General features: G+C 40.0%; 1 protein-coding gene across 1 annotated transcript in view; it reads left to right on the top strand.

Annotated features, from left to right (window-relative positions):
* LOC149455903 (complement factor H-like) overlaps positions 1–17,208 on the top strand; it is a 746,405-nt gene that overhangs the window by 715,175 nt on the left and 14,022 nt on the right. Inside the window, exons 20-24 of the mRNA XM_089685749.1 lie at positions 10,724–10,894; positions 10,982–11,173; positions 14,765–14,971; positions 16,547–16,717; positions 16,805–16,996. Coding sequence (XP_089541875.1) covers positions 10,724–10,894; positions 10,982–11,173; positions 14,765–14,971; positions 16,547–16,717; positions 16,805–16,996 — 933 coding nt within the window. The remainder of the gene's footprint in view (positions 1–10,723; positions 10,895–10,981; positions 11,174–14,764; positions 14,972–16,546; positions 16,718–16,804; positions 16,997–17,208) is intronic.

Genomic DNA, 17,208 nt, shown 5'->3' with positions numbered 1-17,208 from the left:
ACATTAGAATCAAGTGCAGATTTTTTCTGCAGAAGAATCTGACACATCACTGCCCCTCACTCCCCCTCTCTGTTGGGGCCCCTCAAGGCTCCGTCCTCGGGCCCCTTCTCTTCTCCATCTACACCTCCTCCCTTGGCCAACTCATACACTCTCACGGCTTCAACTACCACCTATATGCCGACGACACACAAATCTATCTCTCAAACCCCCACCTCACCACCTCAGTCTCCGCCCGAATCACACACCTACTGAGCGACATATCAGACTGGATGTCGCTCCACTTCCTTAAATTGAACCTCTCCAAAACCGAGTTACTTGTCTTCCCCCCAGCCCGGACCCCACCCCCCATTGACTTCTCCATCACATCCAACAACGCCACCATCAAACCCGCCCCACAGGCCAGAGTACTTGGTGTCATTCTGGACTCCAACCTATCCTTCCAGCCCCAAGTCCAATCTTTAACAAGCTTGTGCAGACTCCACCTTTGCAACATCGCCAAAATACGCGTGTTCCTAACCCCAGATACCACTAAACAGCTCATCCACTCCCTCATCATATCACGACTCGACTACTGCAACTCCCTCCTCACTGGCCTGCCTCGCCGCTGGACACCACCCCCCATTAACTTCTCCATCACATCCAACAACGCCACCATCAAACCCGCCCCACAGGCCAGAGTACTTGGTGTCATTCTGGACTCCAACCTATCCTTCCAGCCCCAAGTCCAATCTTTAACAAACTCGTGCAGACTCCACCTCCGCAACATCGCCAAAATACGCCCATTCCTAATCCCAGAAACCACTAAACAGCTCATCCACTCCCTCATCATATCACGACTCGATTACTGCAACTCCCTCCTCACTGGCCTGCCTCGCTGCTGGCTATCCCTGCTTCAGTCGATCCTGAATACGGCTGCCAGACTCATTCACCTTTCCAACCGCTCCATTTCCGCCACCCCCCTCTGCCAATCCCTCCACTGGCTTCCATTTGCGCAATGGATCAAATTCAAAATCCTAACACTGACGTACAAAGCCGTCCACCATACTGCCACGAACTACATCACTGACCTAATATCCAGGTACCACCCAGCACGCACACTCCGCTCCTCACAAGACCTCCTTCTCTCTAGTTCCCTGGTCTCCTCCTCCCATGCCTGCCTCCAGGACTTCTCCAGGGTGTCACCCATCCTCTGGAACTCCCTGCCCCAACCCATCAGATTATCACCTACTCTCCTCTCCTTTTGGCGCACCCTGAAAACCCATCTCTTCAGGGAAGCCTACCCTACCCCCTGCTAACTTGACCGACCTCCTCCACTCTTCCTACCACTCCATCCCCCACAGCTATCTCCTCCTGTGCCACCATCCCCTCCCTCCTAGATTGTAAGCTCGAAAGAGCAGGGCCCTCAATCCCCTCATGTTTTGCATTGTATTGTTGTTGTTCTGTCACATGTTCTGTCCCCCTTTGTAATGTACAGCGCTGAGCGAACTATTGGTGCTTTATAAATACTGTATAATAATAATAATTATAATAACATGTATAAAACTGATTGAAGTACGCATGGAAACTGATGTAAACAGAGGTCTCTGCAGGTGAAATCTGTGCGTCAGTTTCCATCAGTTTTTCCGTGTATATGGCATGAACGAGGCCTGAGAGCTGAAGATGTGAATATATTTTGTAAGTAGGATTTTAAAACTGTGACTGACTAAACTGTGCATAAACCGTAAAAATATACCAACCATAATAGCTGGTATTTGAATAAATATCTTTATATTCTTGCACTTCTGGAGTGTTTTGTGTTCTGCACTAGGTATATGTCCTTCATATGAAATATATGTGTATGGTTACACTGGACAAAATGGGTTAGATTTACTAAAACTGGTGCACTCAGAATCTGGTGCAGTTGTGCTGACCAAACCACACAAGAGTTTGGATACAAAAATGGCTATAGCAGCTTTTTGTTAAGATTTAACAATGGTAACAAAAACAATTCCTATAAAACATATATATATATATATATGTATATATATATATATATATATATCCTGCCTGTATTTCTGTGGTGGGAATCAACCCTAAGGCCCTGGGCAAGGTCAGTGTACCTAGCGAGATATCTCCAATGTGACACAAATGTTGTGCTATGTTGCCAATTCAGATGTATGTTGGTTCTGTGTATCCCAATACAAAGGATTGCAATACTAATACAGGCGTACCGCGGTTTACCAATGCCTCGGTTAACATAATTTTTGGTTTATGAATGAAAATCCCTTGAAAATAATGCCTCGGTTTACACAATTATTAATAATTGTTTTTCGCAATACAAAGTGTATGTCGGCGCTGATTTTTAAATGCAAATGCCAGCCTTTTTTTTCATCACTATAGTTCACAAGCTGAGATGTCACTTTCCCCAAAGTTACAGAAAACTTTGTATCTTTTAATAAACTCAAAGTAAACATTGTTTCCTTTAGGGATATAAATTCCAAGAATACTTTCTCTTTTAGCTGGGGGAAGTGACAGCTGAATTTCTGAGCTATAGTGAAGAAAACAAAAGGGAGAATTACATTTAAAAACCAGCATCATAATAAATAAAAAACAGCATGGGGTCTCCCCTCCCATCAACATCAAGCCCTTCGGGTCTGGTATGTATCTTAAGGGGTAACTCCACACCAAAATGGAAAAGAAAATGGTGTGGGGTCCCCCTTCCCATCCACACCAAGCCCTTCAGGTCTGGCATGGATATTAAGGGGTAACTCCAAGCCGAAATAAAAAAAACGGCATGGGGTCCCCCCCAAAATCCATACCAGATCCTTATCCGAGCATGCAGCCCGGCAGGTCAGGAAAGGGGGGGGGACGAGCGAGCGCCCCCCCCCAACTATACCAGGCCACATTCCCTCAACATGGGGGGGTGCCTTGGGGCAGGGGGGCTTATCAGAATAATTTCAGAGTGGAGTTACCCCTTAATCCATACCAGATCCAAAGGGCTTGGTATGGATGGGAGGGGGGCTTCACGACATTTTTTTTATTTATTTAATTTACGGGAATTATTTTACATTCAGCTGTCAGTGGAGAACCCCGCTGACAGGAAACATTGTCGCTACTAAAATCCCGCATGAGTTATTTTATCAACTCATGCAGCGTTTTACTAGTGAAAACCAATGCAGCGTTCATGTTTCAGCTGTCGACGGAGTTCCCCATTGACAGTTGAATGTAAAAGCATTATAAGGAATTATAACATTTTTTTTAAATAAAATGGCGTGGGGTCCCCCCTCCCATCCATACTAAGCCCTTCGGTCTGGTATGGATATTAAGGGGTAACTCCACACCGAAATTTAAAAAAAAAAACGGCGTGGGGTTCCCCCAAAATCCATACCAGATCCTTATCCGAGCATGCAGGTCAGGAAAGGGGGGGGGGACGGGCGAGCGCCCCCCCTACTGAACCATACCAGGCCACATGCCCTCAACTTGGGGGGGTGCTTTGGGGCAGAGGGGCTTCCCCCCAAAAGCACCTTGTCCCCATGTTGAGGGGACAAGGGCCTCTTCCCCACAACCCTGGCCGGTGGTTGTGGGGGTCTGCGGGTGGGGGGCTTATCAGAATCTGGAAGCCCCCTTTAACAAGGGGGACCCAGATCCCGGCCCCCCCCCCCACATGAATGAGTACGTGGTACATTGTACCGCTACTCATTCACAAAAAAAACAAAGTGTAGTGTAAAAAACCACAGTACAAGCTCTTTGACAAGTCCTTTAATAAAACAATGCCCCCCCGAAGTAGATCCTATGTCAATCACAGTGTCACGCAGCAGCGACCTGAAAAAAGAAAAAAAAAAAGTTCCGCTCTTGACGGAGGCTACCAGCCTTATGCAGTGAGCCAGGGTGACAGCTCTTAAATAGGTAATGGGCGGAGCCAGCCGAGGACATCAAGCATGTGATCCCACCTCATGTGACATCAATGATGTCACATGGGTTGGGGTCACTCGGATGATGTCCCCGGCTAGCCCCGCCCCTTGCCTATTTAAGAGCTGTCACCCTGGCTCACTGCATAAGGCTGGTAGCCTCCGTCGGGAGCAGAACTTTTTTTTTTTTCTTTTTTCAGGTCGCCGCTGCGTGACACTGTGATTGACATTGGATCTACTTCGGGGGCATTGTTTTATTAAAGGACTTGTCAAAGACCCTGCACTATGGTTTTTTTACACTACACTTCTGCTTTTTTTATGAATGAGTAGCGGTACCATGTACTGCATACTCATTCACGTAGGGGGGGCCAGGATCTGGGGGCCCCTTGGGGGCTTCTAGATTCTGATAAGCCCCCTGCCCGCAGACCCCCACAACCACCGGCCAGGGTTGTGGGGAAGCGGCCCTTGTCCCCATCAACATGGGGACAAGGTGCTTTGGGGGGGAGCCCCCCTGCCCCAAAGCACCTCCCCATGCTGAGGGCATGTGGCCTTGTATGGTTCAGGAGGGGAAGGGTGCTCGCTCATCCTCCCCCCCTTTCCTGATCTGCCAGGCTGCATGCTCGGATAAGGGTCTGGTATGGATTTTGAGGGGAACCCCACGCTGTTTTTTCTTTAATTTCGGCGTAGCATTACCCCTTAATATCCATACCAGACCCAAAGGGCTTGGAATGGATGGGAGGGGGGACCCCACGCAGTTTTTGTTTTTAGTTTTTTTTTGTTTTTTTTTTATTGCACACCTTTATTTTTACATTCAGCTGTCAAAATACATATTATCTAGACCTTCAAAATAAGTAAAATCATTACAAAAATAATTTTAAAGGATAAGAAACAAAAATAAAATCAATAGAACTAAGGAAATCAAATTAGAATACATAAAGATATGCCTGGCTACAAATAGTCAATAAACAGAAAATGCTGTACAATAAACCCTCAAAAACTATGTGCAGTCCAAAAACCACAAGTCCAATCTTTAAATCCACTTCTTCTTGTGTTCAAAAATTCCTCCGTTAATATACCTCAAAAAGAAAAAATATTCACATAGTGCATTATCCTTTTATATATCCAAATAATAGTGACTTTATTCAAGTGAATACCCAATCACATTAAATCAGTGAAAAAGTGAAAAAAGTGAAAAAAACTGTGAAGCCAAAAATAATGAAAAACCACGTGAATGTGAATCACTCTTCAGTAAACAAGGGGGGGATATCCTCCTGCGCTTAATATGGATACATCCCTAACTTCCAGCTGCAATCACTCAACCTCAACCAATAAGTCATAAATACCATGTATTAAATAGTGAAGCGCTCCCAAATTACCTAAGAAAAAACCCTATAAGTATACCATAAATACCAACTGAACTTGAAATAATCAATACCATAAGGTGATGAAAAACATATAAACTAAGTCTATTGGTGAAAAACCTAAATACATAAATACCTGATATATATACCAATCATTAATACCTCATAATTAATCTGTGATGGAAAATAACAAATATAAAATTCATAATAAATACTCAAATATCAGTGATAAAATCAATCCTCATAATGATACTAATTCATAATATAATAAAAGATGTGATAAATCGTGATAAATTGTGACAACCTATAAATCAAAATAAATAGTGATTCTTCATCAAATAAATACGTAATGCATAAATCCTGTGATAAAACCATATATCAGAATAAAAAATTTATTAAATAGCTACTTAAACTGTGATAAAGTAAATGAACACTGTGTCTAGAATAAACTCAAAAAGTCCATGCATAAATGTGAAAACACTCTGTGATCTTCACTTCTAGTGCTCAAAAAGGAATCCTCCAATGGCAGCAATGCCTGCTCACCTCCCCACCTCGACCCACACAGGGCCACAAGGCAAAAACTCTCCTCAAAGGCAATCCTTTACTCCAGGCAGCTCAGCAAGGGACCTCAGGACTTCCACTCCACCTCCTCTCAAACGTCATATAGGACACAAACAAAGCTTCCCATAATATAATAACGTTTATTTAAGAACAATTAGCAAAACATACTTTTTCCACTCACATGTAATCCTTGTAAACAGTGCTTTCCACCTCACATCATGGGTGTATTCACATACAGGGAGGGAAACAAATATGGCCACTACGTCCGGACATGCGTCCCCACGTGACCGGAAGTGACGTAATCTTGAACTGGGAATGGCGTTCCAAACCGGTCAACTTCCGGTTCTCGTGTGCGCGTTGACGTCACTTTCCTTGACGCGTTTCGTCATCGACTTATGATCCCTTATGATTAAGTCGATGACGAAACGCGTCAAGGGAAGTGACGTCGACGCGCACACGAGAACCGGAAGTTGACCGGCGGCCATTTTGGATGAGGGCGGATCGTCTGATTTCCCCTGGGCACTTCCTGGTTTGCTGTAAAACATTTCTTAATACCTTTAAAGCGGTTTTTATGCTATCTAAATGTGAGCACCTTAATTAAAGTTACTTTTAAAATTGGTTCTGGCGGTATTATGCTATTTGTGTTTCCTGTATGCTTATATTTATTTGGAATGGATATATAGAGTTTCAAGGCTGGTGGATCTTGGTGGTAATATGAAGACAGACTATATGGAGTAAAGACCAATAGGAGGACTGTCTCCCACCTTCCTTTGGGAAAGATATATGATAAAGCTTCCTTTTTTCTGAATGTTGGTAAGGGTATGCATTCCTTATTTAGAAGTGTCACAGTGCTGGTTGGATGAAAGCACTGAAGAGTGATTCACATTCACGTGGTTTTTCGTTATTTTTGGCTTCACAGTTTTTTTCACTTTTTTCACTTTTTCACTGATTTAATGTGATTGTTTATTCACTTGAATAAAGTCACTATTATTTGGATATATAAAAGGATAATGCACTATGTGAATATTTTTTCTTTTTGAGGTATATTAACGGAGGAATTTTTGAACACAAGAAGAAGTGGATTTAAAGATTGGACTTGTGGTTTTTGGACTGCACATAGTTTTTGAGGGTTTATTGTACAGCATTTTCTGTTTATTGATTTTTTTGTACATCTTTGGGGGTGAAGGTGTTGGTAGTGCTGTGGGGAATTGTATGTAATTTCTTAGGAGAGTGGTTTTTTTATTTTAATTTTGCCTACAAATAGTGCTGTTTGTTAAACACAGTAGACGCGATTGAGTGCCGTCTGTCAGAGGACTCCACACAGAGATTTACTATTGAACAACGGCTAAAAAGGAAGCGCCCACGGAAGATGTCTAAAATGTGTTCTGCACACGCACATTTATATCGGCCAAAGACGCTACAAAAGCGTCTAGCTCTTCACTGTGTCAACTTGCTTTAAAAAAACTATTTTTTTAAACATTTTAAAATTTTTTTGAAATGGCAGATATTGTTTAAAGTGAAATCCTAATATTTGGCAAAGAAAATTTCAATGTGAACATGTCTCTGCAGTGATTTTTCATGGTGTTAGACATGCCTCTTGGCAAATCTGCTTTTTGAGTCTGATTCCTGGACTGCGTCTCATTAGTAAATTCGATTTGGCGTCTACTTGTTGACGCTTTCTTTAGGAAATGTCTTTGCGGTGTAAAAGTAGACGGTCGCTATTAAAAAGTAGACATTAGCACATGGAAATGCGCCTAGGCACAATAGTAAATCAGGGTCATGGTGTCTTTCTACAACCAATTTCACAGTGGCAGGGCCTCACATCTGTCACACAGGTCTTTAGGCTATTTCTTTGTGTGTGTTTTTATTTATAATCTTTGGCAGTCTAAAAAAATTAAAGAGCCAGAGCACACATCTTTATAAACTTTTTACTATATGTAGGCTCGGTTTACACTGCCGCGACTTGAGATCCGACTTGTGAGACCCCCAAGTTACATGACATGTGAAATCCCATGTTAGTCAATGACAGCCATCTTAAGTAGCACCACTGAAGTTGCTCCGACTTTAGAAAAGGTTCCTGTACTACTTCAAGGCAACTTCTATCCCACTTGTGTCCATAGACTTTAATAGAAGTCAGAAGTCATCTCCAAGTCAGATTCTCATCTATATTGATATGATTTGGTCCGACATTACAAGAAGATTACCCAGGCATTCACTGAAAGTTGCTTCAGAGTTGCTTCAAAGTAGTACTCAAGTCACATGGCCAAGTCGCACTTCAAGTCGCGCCAACTTTCAGGTAGCAGTAGTGTGAACTGAGACGTATGGTTGTATTTGTTAAGAAACAACAGTGAAGAAAAAAACTACTACAGTGAAATATTTCTACACCTTTGTAACACATGTGGTTGTATTTATTAAGCAGTTATTATGAGATTCACCAAATATTCACTGTAGGTGGATCTTCCTGGTGTATGTGTTTTAAATTGATGAATGACACATCTCCAGTGAATGTAACATTTGCTGTTTTAAGAATATATCTCCTGTTGTCTAAAACCCCTCAAACCACAATCAAAATCAGAAAATGTATTGTAATTTAAAAAAAAAAAAATAAAATCACAAAATGAATCACAGTTGTAGCTCCTTCACGTTAAAAAAGAACTTCCACACCCAACATAAAATCCAAAACAGCATGCATACCATAATAAATACATAAACACATAACTCCCAATCAATTTATTGCACAACACCTCTAATGTTCAAGAACCATGCAGATTGAGCAAAGAAGCTATTCCTCAACCTGGTGGTATGAGAGCAAATACTTTTATTCTGCCTACCAGGAAGTAGAAATATATACAGAACATTATTAGGATGTGAAATATCTTCCAGTATATTAGTCGCTTTCCAAATGCACCTCCCCTAATTCCTCAATACTCGGTAAACTAACTCCTACAAAAGTCTTCTGTGCTGTTTTTATTACCCTCTGCAAGGCATTTTTGTCATGGACCGTGCATGATTCTGACCATGGAGAAATGTGATGCATTAGCACACTTTTAATTGAAGCTTTATAGAAGTTAAAGAGGATCCTCTCTGAAAATCCTGCCTTCCATAGCATCCTCAAAAAGTTGAGCCTTGCCAACCAGACTGGATGTGTGTCCTGTCCATGACAGATCCTCCCTCATTATTGTTCCCAAGAAGTGGAACTGCTTTACCCTTCAACCTACATTCCAATAATCACCATCGGCTCATAGCTAACCTCCCGTACTTTCCTAAAATCAATAATAATCTCCTTTGTCTTTGCTACATTTAAATTTAAGTTGTACTCTCTGCCCCAACCAACTAGATTTTCAGTATCCTGGCGATATGCAGGCTCATCACCACCCCTTATTTTCCCAACTACCATGGTGTTGTCTGTAAATTAAAACACCAGAGTTCACCTCAATGCAAGGAACACAGTCATAAGTGTAGAAAGTAAACACATATTCCTGTGAAACCCCTGTACTAAGGGACAGCATTGATGAGTAATGATTACCAGTTTTTACCCTCTGCTGTCTAGCAGCCAGGAATTCCAAAGTCCAGTTACAAAGCATTGGGCTCAATACCAAAGAGTTCAGCTTAGCAACAAGTTTCATTGGCAAAATTGTATTAAATGCTAAACTAAAATCAATAAAGAGTATGCGGGTATAACTATTCTTATTTTCCAAATGAAACAACACAGAACGCAAGGCCAATGCAATGGCATCCTCCGTAGATCTATTTTCCCTAAAAGCAAACTGGTAGCTATCCAACCCTGGGGGAAATTATACTGAAAAAATAAAAAAAAAATAATACTTAAAATATAAACATAAGACATTCAAGAGCCAAAGCCCTTAAAAGCCTTAAAACAACATGAAAGCAGAATTCCAGCTACAGAGACATTTTTTTAGGTTCTTAGGAGAAAAAAAGTTATTACTTGTATTGGGCTTTAAAATATTTACAATGCCTCTATTTACTTTATATTCTATTCATTTTTTTGCCAGATACTACTGTCAGTGCTGAACTTCTAGCACTGTGTATATAAGAGCTGCTGCTGTGGCTGCAACAGTGAAATTATCCTGACAAATACCCTTTCCCCTAGTCTATTGATGGAACACCTTGTATTTTTTGAAAAGAATAAAAGGTGTTCTGTGAATGGACAGGGGGAGAGGAGAGGCAGGTAAATGGCAGGATCTGAGAGCGGTAGCTTTTGTCCATTGACAGAAGGAATGGAAATGGAAAGTAGAGAGCAATGGGTGTGTAAACAGGATTGCTTCAGTGTGGCAGCTATAGCATTCCTATGCGCAGTGCAGAAGTTTGGAGCTGACAGTAGTATCTGGCAAACTAATGAATGGATTATACAGTAAAAATGTGCTGTAATAATTTTGCATCCCATTATAAAATGTAAGTTTTTACCTTAGGAATATACTGTAGTTCTGCTTTAAACCACCTTAAAAAAACATCAATTCACTCTCCTTATCCCTTAACCCAGTGCCCTTTGCCTTTTGGCAAAATATGCCAGAAAGTAGGCCAATTCCACTCAAGTCTGTTGTCTGGCCTGCTTCAGTGCCAATCTGCTGTACTCTGCAACGTAGTTTTGCTATGAAAATGCCTTTGTCATCACCAAGAGGAAAACGTATTTGGTCCAAGCAATGTTCCGAAAGCTTTCCAATGATTCCTGGGAACATTCCACATACCTGAACTATGATATTCTGTGTATCTTGCCATGTCTATTCACATTTTTGTTCCACATTTTCCCTTGCTTTGTGCTAACTTTTATGTTAATTTTGTTATGATTTGGCTCTGATTGTTCTGGCTACTGTTTTCACTTGTTTATTAGAACCATTAAAAGTTCATTATGACTTCTGATTATATTCTACATTGTGTTCAATAATCATTGTCTAGGGTCATGCCGCCCTCCTCAGATAGAACATGCAATCATTTCTTCTGAAGAACTAAGCAGTTATGAATCTGGGTCTTCAGTAAATATTAAATGTGAAGACACATTTGTGCTCAATGGACACACAAATGTAAAATGTGAAAACGGGAAATGGGATGAGCTTCCAGAATGCCTCAGTAAGTACAGCAAATTACTGCTATAGTCAACACCATAACACGAACACCATAACTTCATTATAATAAGATTTGATCGATATTTTGCAGAGTCTTGTACAATCAATCCCAGCGATTTACTGAGAAATCATATTGAACTTTTTCCAACGGAGCTCACTCCTGAGATAGTGGAACACGGCAGGGAAGTGAAGGTAAAATGCAAAACACATTTTAAACGCCCAGGATCCTTAATAGCTTCATGTGATGATGGAGTAATGAAATATCCAAGATGTTTCTCTGGTGGTGAGTATCACTTCTAGAATTATATTTCTACTTATACAGTTTTGTAAGTTCCTATAAATATCTTCAGTATATACTGTAAATTAACAGAGGTTGCAAAAGATAATTATGTATTTTAAATAGTTTGTTCTTTTTTTCTTAATACACTTATAAATGTATTTGGATGCAACCATCACACACATTGTTGCTAAAGCTGATACATTACTTACATGGTCACTCATATAGTCTTCAGAAAGTCCCATTGCTTTGTTCTGGATTGTGCTGAATACTGTGCATTGGCACTGTCATGGTTTGTACACTACACAAAATTTCAAGGATAGGATATCCTTCTCAGTGAAGTGAAGGGCTATCACACATCCCACATCTGTGCCGCTACTTGTGTTGTTAGTTTGCTTTATGTAGTTCTGATGCAGCTCATTACCATGCTTCCACTGCCGTTCCAGTTGTAGGATACATGTATAGGAATGTGTTCCCTAATAGCTTTTGCAAGGAAACTTTCCTCAGAGCTTAGTGAATGAGGTGAAGCTCTGCTGACTTCCATCATCCAATCATCTGCAAAATTTTTTTTTTTATTTACGTGCGATTGAGTTTTCTTTGCATAGCGAAATTTCACCACATTAAGCTAGCCAACCCCTGATGAGCTTGAAATTTCTTTGATAAAACAGGGAGAGAATGTTTTGCAAGAGTCCTTTTATAGCTCTTCCCTTTGGGGAGAGCAAGTATGGGAAAGAGTGTCCTTGTTAGCCCTTCCCTCTAGGAATAGTAGCTCTGTGAGAAGGCTATGTGCCTGGTATTGAGGCCCCAGGGAGCCTGTGTCTAGAGGATATAGCCTATCCATGTGAGCAGGCTGTGTGCCTGAAGGTCATGTTGGTTTACTAAAGACAAATTCACCGTTCACTTTGCAAGTGACGTTGCTCCCTGCAAGGGCATTTTCCTCAGAGCTTTTCAAATGTTGTGAAACTCTGCTTTGCAAAGCCCAGGGGGCTTCTGGTGTCACCCTTCTGGTGGGTGTCACTAAGCTCTAGGAAAAATTCCCTTGCAGAGTGCAACTGCAATTGCATAGTGAACAGTGTTTGCCTTTAGTACATCATCCCCCATGCACCCCTAAAGACATAAAGTGATTTTATGCTAGTCATCACTAGGACATAAATACACCTGATCCTTCCATTTTTTGGCACCAGAAGTTCTGTATGATGCTTCCCTCTGCTGTGATACACTCAGCAATTGTTAGCCAAGAAACTGTACAAGCCTGTGTGTGTTTTGGATATTCCACCTTCTTTGTACTCCTGTCCTACTTTTTTTTTAACTATACATCAGTTTGGGACAGGTTTATTTTAACCTAGTAAGAACCAAAGTCTTTCAACCTTTATTAGATCAGACTTTTTTTTATTATTATTCTAAAGATGTTTTAGTTTTGCACAACACACTTTTTACACATTTGTAGTTTTAAAAGTATGCATTTGTTGTGTGCAGAATAGATACTGCAAGGATACATTTAATTTGATAGCAGCTTTGACTACATATATTTTTATTTTTTGGACTTTATTTCCATCTCTGTGGTGTCTCATATAACACTCGTCTGCTAGGATCACTTCTATGTTACTGGACATTTCCTGGTTTTCCAGGTCTTAACCTGGAATATTGCCATAATAGATTAATAGCTGTACATTAAAAGATGACTATCCAACTGATGGTGGAAATTATTATTGGTGGAAATTATTGTGGCCAATAATTTTACAGGGAAAAGCCAACTCTTTGCCTCTGTCACCTAAAGGTGTATGCCTAATGGTAAATTGTGCTCTTTTTATAGGTTTTAATTACAAACAAAATGAAAAAATAATGTTTTCCAGGAATGTTTCTCAGTGCTAGTTTTACATTATTTATTTTGCTTAACCAATGCAATAGTAATCTATTGTCAATGTTATTAACAAGTAATAGACCACTATTACAATGATAAATGGCTGAACACAGTACAGACCTGGATCAGTTCTGCCTTGTTCCAAGATGGCCCAGAAGAGCTAACAAGAAATGATGTCAAAGATGATATCACCATGTCACAATGTAGAAAGATTGTGGATACACTATATTACAGAGCACTTTGTAGTAGGATCCAGTGCCCAGGAACAAAACTGATTTATCTCTTGGACTTATCATTGAATCCCAGCTGTCACTGACCACAGATCTTACACCATGCCAGGAACAACTGCAAATATAAAAGTATGGTGCTGTGGCTGAGAACACTTTCTGCCTTTGAATCCCCAGTTAGTTCCATTACCTTCTTTTTCTCAGGTTGCTTTCTGTACTGTTCATTTGTTATAGTGTACCGTATATTTCATGACATTTTATACTACAGTAGGAGAGAGCACAAAGTAGTTTTATAATCACATACTGTATATGAAAATACTACCCAAAAATGTTAGAGCTTTGCAAGTCAAAGCGGCCAGGGATTTGGCCACAAGCTCAAGGTTAGGAGGCTGCAAGCCTCTGCATAAATATAAGTATATGTTGTGTTATTTCAAAGTTCAAATAACAAACTTTTTCCTTGTATATTTTAACCGCTTAAGGACTGCCCTATAGCAGATATACTGCTACAGGGCGGCACTTGTGCGCAGAATCACGTGTGTATATATACATGATTTAGCATTTTCAGGTAGGGGGCGCGTGCTCGCCCTACCCATGCTGCCATTCGCGCCCGTGGATGTCAATCACCAGGTCCTGACCGGTAATTACCCGCAGGCGCCCGGTGATTACCGAGCATCTCCGACGGGGAGGAAGATTGTTTGTTTACAAACAATCTTCCTCCCTGTCAGCTCGAGCACACTGCTACACTAAACAGTACAGCCATCCCGAGCATGGTGCTTACAGTGAAGAACACCCCCCCCCACCCCCTAGTAAAACAACCCCAGCACACAGTTAACCTTTTGATGGCCCCTCACATTAACCCCTTCCTGCCCAGTGCCATTAGTACAGTGTCAGTGATTTTTTTTAGCACTGATCACTGTATTGGTGTCACTAGCGTGTCAGTAACACCAAGCTAGTTCCCCCCCCCCAGTGTCAGAATGTCTGCTGCAGTCCCGCTAAAAGTCTCTGATCGCCGCCATTACTAGTAGATTAAAAAAAATCCCATTATCTAGACCGCCATTTGTAAATGCTATAACTTTCATGTAAATAAATTAATTTACAGGTATTCGGATTTATTTAGCAAAAATATGTAGCAAAACACATTTTAGCCTAAATTTATGACAATTTGATTTTTTTCATTTTTTTACTGCACATGTTTAATAGCAAAAAGTCCAAAATATTGTTTTTTCTCAAAGTCGTCGGTCTTTTTTTGCTTATAGCGCAATAAATAAAAAAAAAACAGGCAATCAAATATCACTGAAAGAAAGCTCAATTCATGGGGAAAAGAAAGACGTAAATTTCATTTGGGTGCAGCATTGCATTGACCGCGCAATTGTCAGTTAAAGTAACGCAGCGCCATAATGCAAAACAAATGGTCTTGTCATGATCAGGGGTAAATCCTCAGGAGGGCAAGTGGTTAATATAAATAATGTTGTGCTTTTTTCCATTTTCTGAACATATTTGTTTATTTAGGTACCTGTCGCATAATCCAACAGCATCTTGATGATAACTTCTTAGATTTGGATGAAAAGCAAGAAAATGAGGTATTTTATGAAGAAGGAGAAACTGTCAGCTTTAAATGTAAAATTGGATATAGAAACAGAAGTGAACTGACTGGAACATGTACTAAATCAGGAAAACAACCAGTTGTATATACAATGACTTATCCTACTTGTAAAAGTGAGTATCAATTTATTAAACATTAACATTTTGTAATTATTTCAAATATATATTGTATGAAGTGTGTGTGCAAATGATGATAGCCCTATTTACACTGAGAACCAAATATGCTGTATATATAAAACACACATTAAATCAATCTATGCCCATGAGGATCCTTATCAAGAGCAAGGTAATCAAAGGTATTTTTCTAATAAGAAAATAAAACAGTTACATAGTAAGGCCTCATATACACAGACTGTACAACATGACAATTGGGTGTATCTCACCATCCCAGAGCCACGGGTGCTGCATGTGACCATGGATGTAGTCAGCTAAAATCAATAAAGAGTATGCGGGTATAACTATTCTTATTTTCCAAATGAGACAACACAGAACGCAAGGCCAATGCAATGGCGTCCTCCGTAGATCTATTTTCCCTAAAAGCAAACTGGTAGCTATCCAACCCTGGGGAAAATTATACTGAAAAACTAAAAAAAAATAATACTTAAAATATAAACATAAGACATTCAAGAGCCAAAGCCCTTAAAAGCCTTAAAACAACATGAAAGCAGAATTCCAGCTACAGAGACATTTTTTTAGGTTCTTAGGAGAAAAAAACTTATTACTTGTATTGGGCTTTAAAATATTTACAATGCCTCTATTTACTTTATATTCTATTCATTTTTTTGCCAGATACTACTGTCAGTGCCGAACTTCCAGCACTGTGTATATAAGAGCTGCTGCTGTGGCTGCAACAGTGAAATTATCCTGACAAATACCCTTTCCCCTAGTCTATTGATGGAACACCTTGTATTTTTTGAAAAGAATAAAAGGTGTTCTGTGAATGGACAGGGGGAGAGGAGAGGCAGGTAAATGGCAGGATCTGAGAGCGGTAGCTTTTGTCCATTGACAGAAGGAATGGAAATGGAAAGTAGAGAGCAATGGGTGTGTAAACAGGATTGCTTCAGTGTGGCAGCTATAGCATTCCTATGCGCAGTGCAGAAGTTTGGAGCTGACAGTAGTATCTGGCAAACTAATGAATGGATTATACAGTAAAAATGTGCTGTAATAATTTTACATCCCATTATAAAATGTAAGTTTTTACCTTAGGAATATACTGTAGTTCTGCTTTAAACCACCTTAAAAAAACATCAATTCACTCTCCTTATCCCTTAACCCAGTGCCCTTTGCCTTTTGGCAAAATATGCCACAAAGTAGGCCTATTCCACTCAAGTCTGTTGTCTAGCCTGCTTCAGTGCCAATCTGCTGTACTTTGCGACGTACTTTTGCTATGAAAATGCCTTTGTCATCACCAAGAGGAAAACTTATTTGGTCCAAGCAATGTTCCGAAAGCTTCCCAATGATTCCTGGGAACATTCCACATACCTGAACTATGATATTCTGTGTATCTTGCCATGTCTATTCACATTTTTGTTCCACATTTTCCCTTGCTTTGTGCTAACTGTTCTGTTAATTTTGTTATGATTGGCTCTGATTGTTCTGGCTACTGTTTTCACTTGTTTATTAGAACCATTAAAAGTTCATTGTGACTTCTGATTATATTCTACATTGTGTTCAATAATCATTGTCTAGGGTCATGCCGCCCTCCTCAGATAGAACATGCAATCATTTCTTCTGAAGAACTAAGCAGTTATGAATCTGGGTCTTCAGTAAATATTAAATGTGAAGACACATTTGTGCTCAATGGACACACAAATGTAAAATGTGAAAACGGGAAATGGGATGAGCTTCCACAATGCCTCAGTAAGTACAGCAAATTACTGCTATAGTCAACACCATAACACGAACACCATAACTTCATTATAATAAGATTTGATCGATATTTTGCAGAGTCTTGTACAATCAATCTCAGCGATTTACTGAGAAATCATATTGAAATTTTTCCAACGGAGAGCATTCCTGAGATAGTGGAACACGGCACAGAAGTGAAGGTAAAATGCAAAACACATTTTAAACGCCCAGGATCCTTAATAGCTTCATGTGATGATGGAGTAATGAAATATCCAAGATGTTTCTCTGGTGGTGAGTATCACTTCTAGAATTATATTTCTACTTATACAGTTTTGTAAGTTCCTATAAATATCTTCAGTATTTACTGTAAATTAACAGAAGTTGCAAAAGATAATTATGTATTTTAAATAGTTTGTTCTTTTTTTTTCTTATTACACTTATAAATTTATTTGGATGCAACCATCACACACATTGTTGCTAAAGCTGATAAATTACTTACATGG

Source organism: Staurois parvus, unplaced genomic scaffold (assembly GCF_062004578.1).
Source record: "Staurois parvus isolate SC_StPar_1 unplaced genomic scaffold, SC_StPar_1.0 ptg000384l, whole genome shotgun sequence".
NCBI classification, from domain to species: Eukaryota; Metazoa; Chordata; class Amphibia; order Anura; family Ranidae; genus Staurois; species Staurois parvus.
This window is presented reverse-complemented; position numbering and strand designations above follow the sequence as displayed.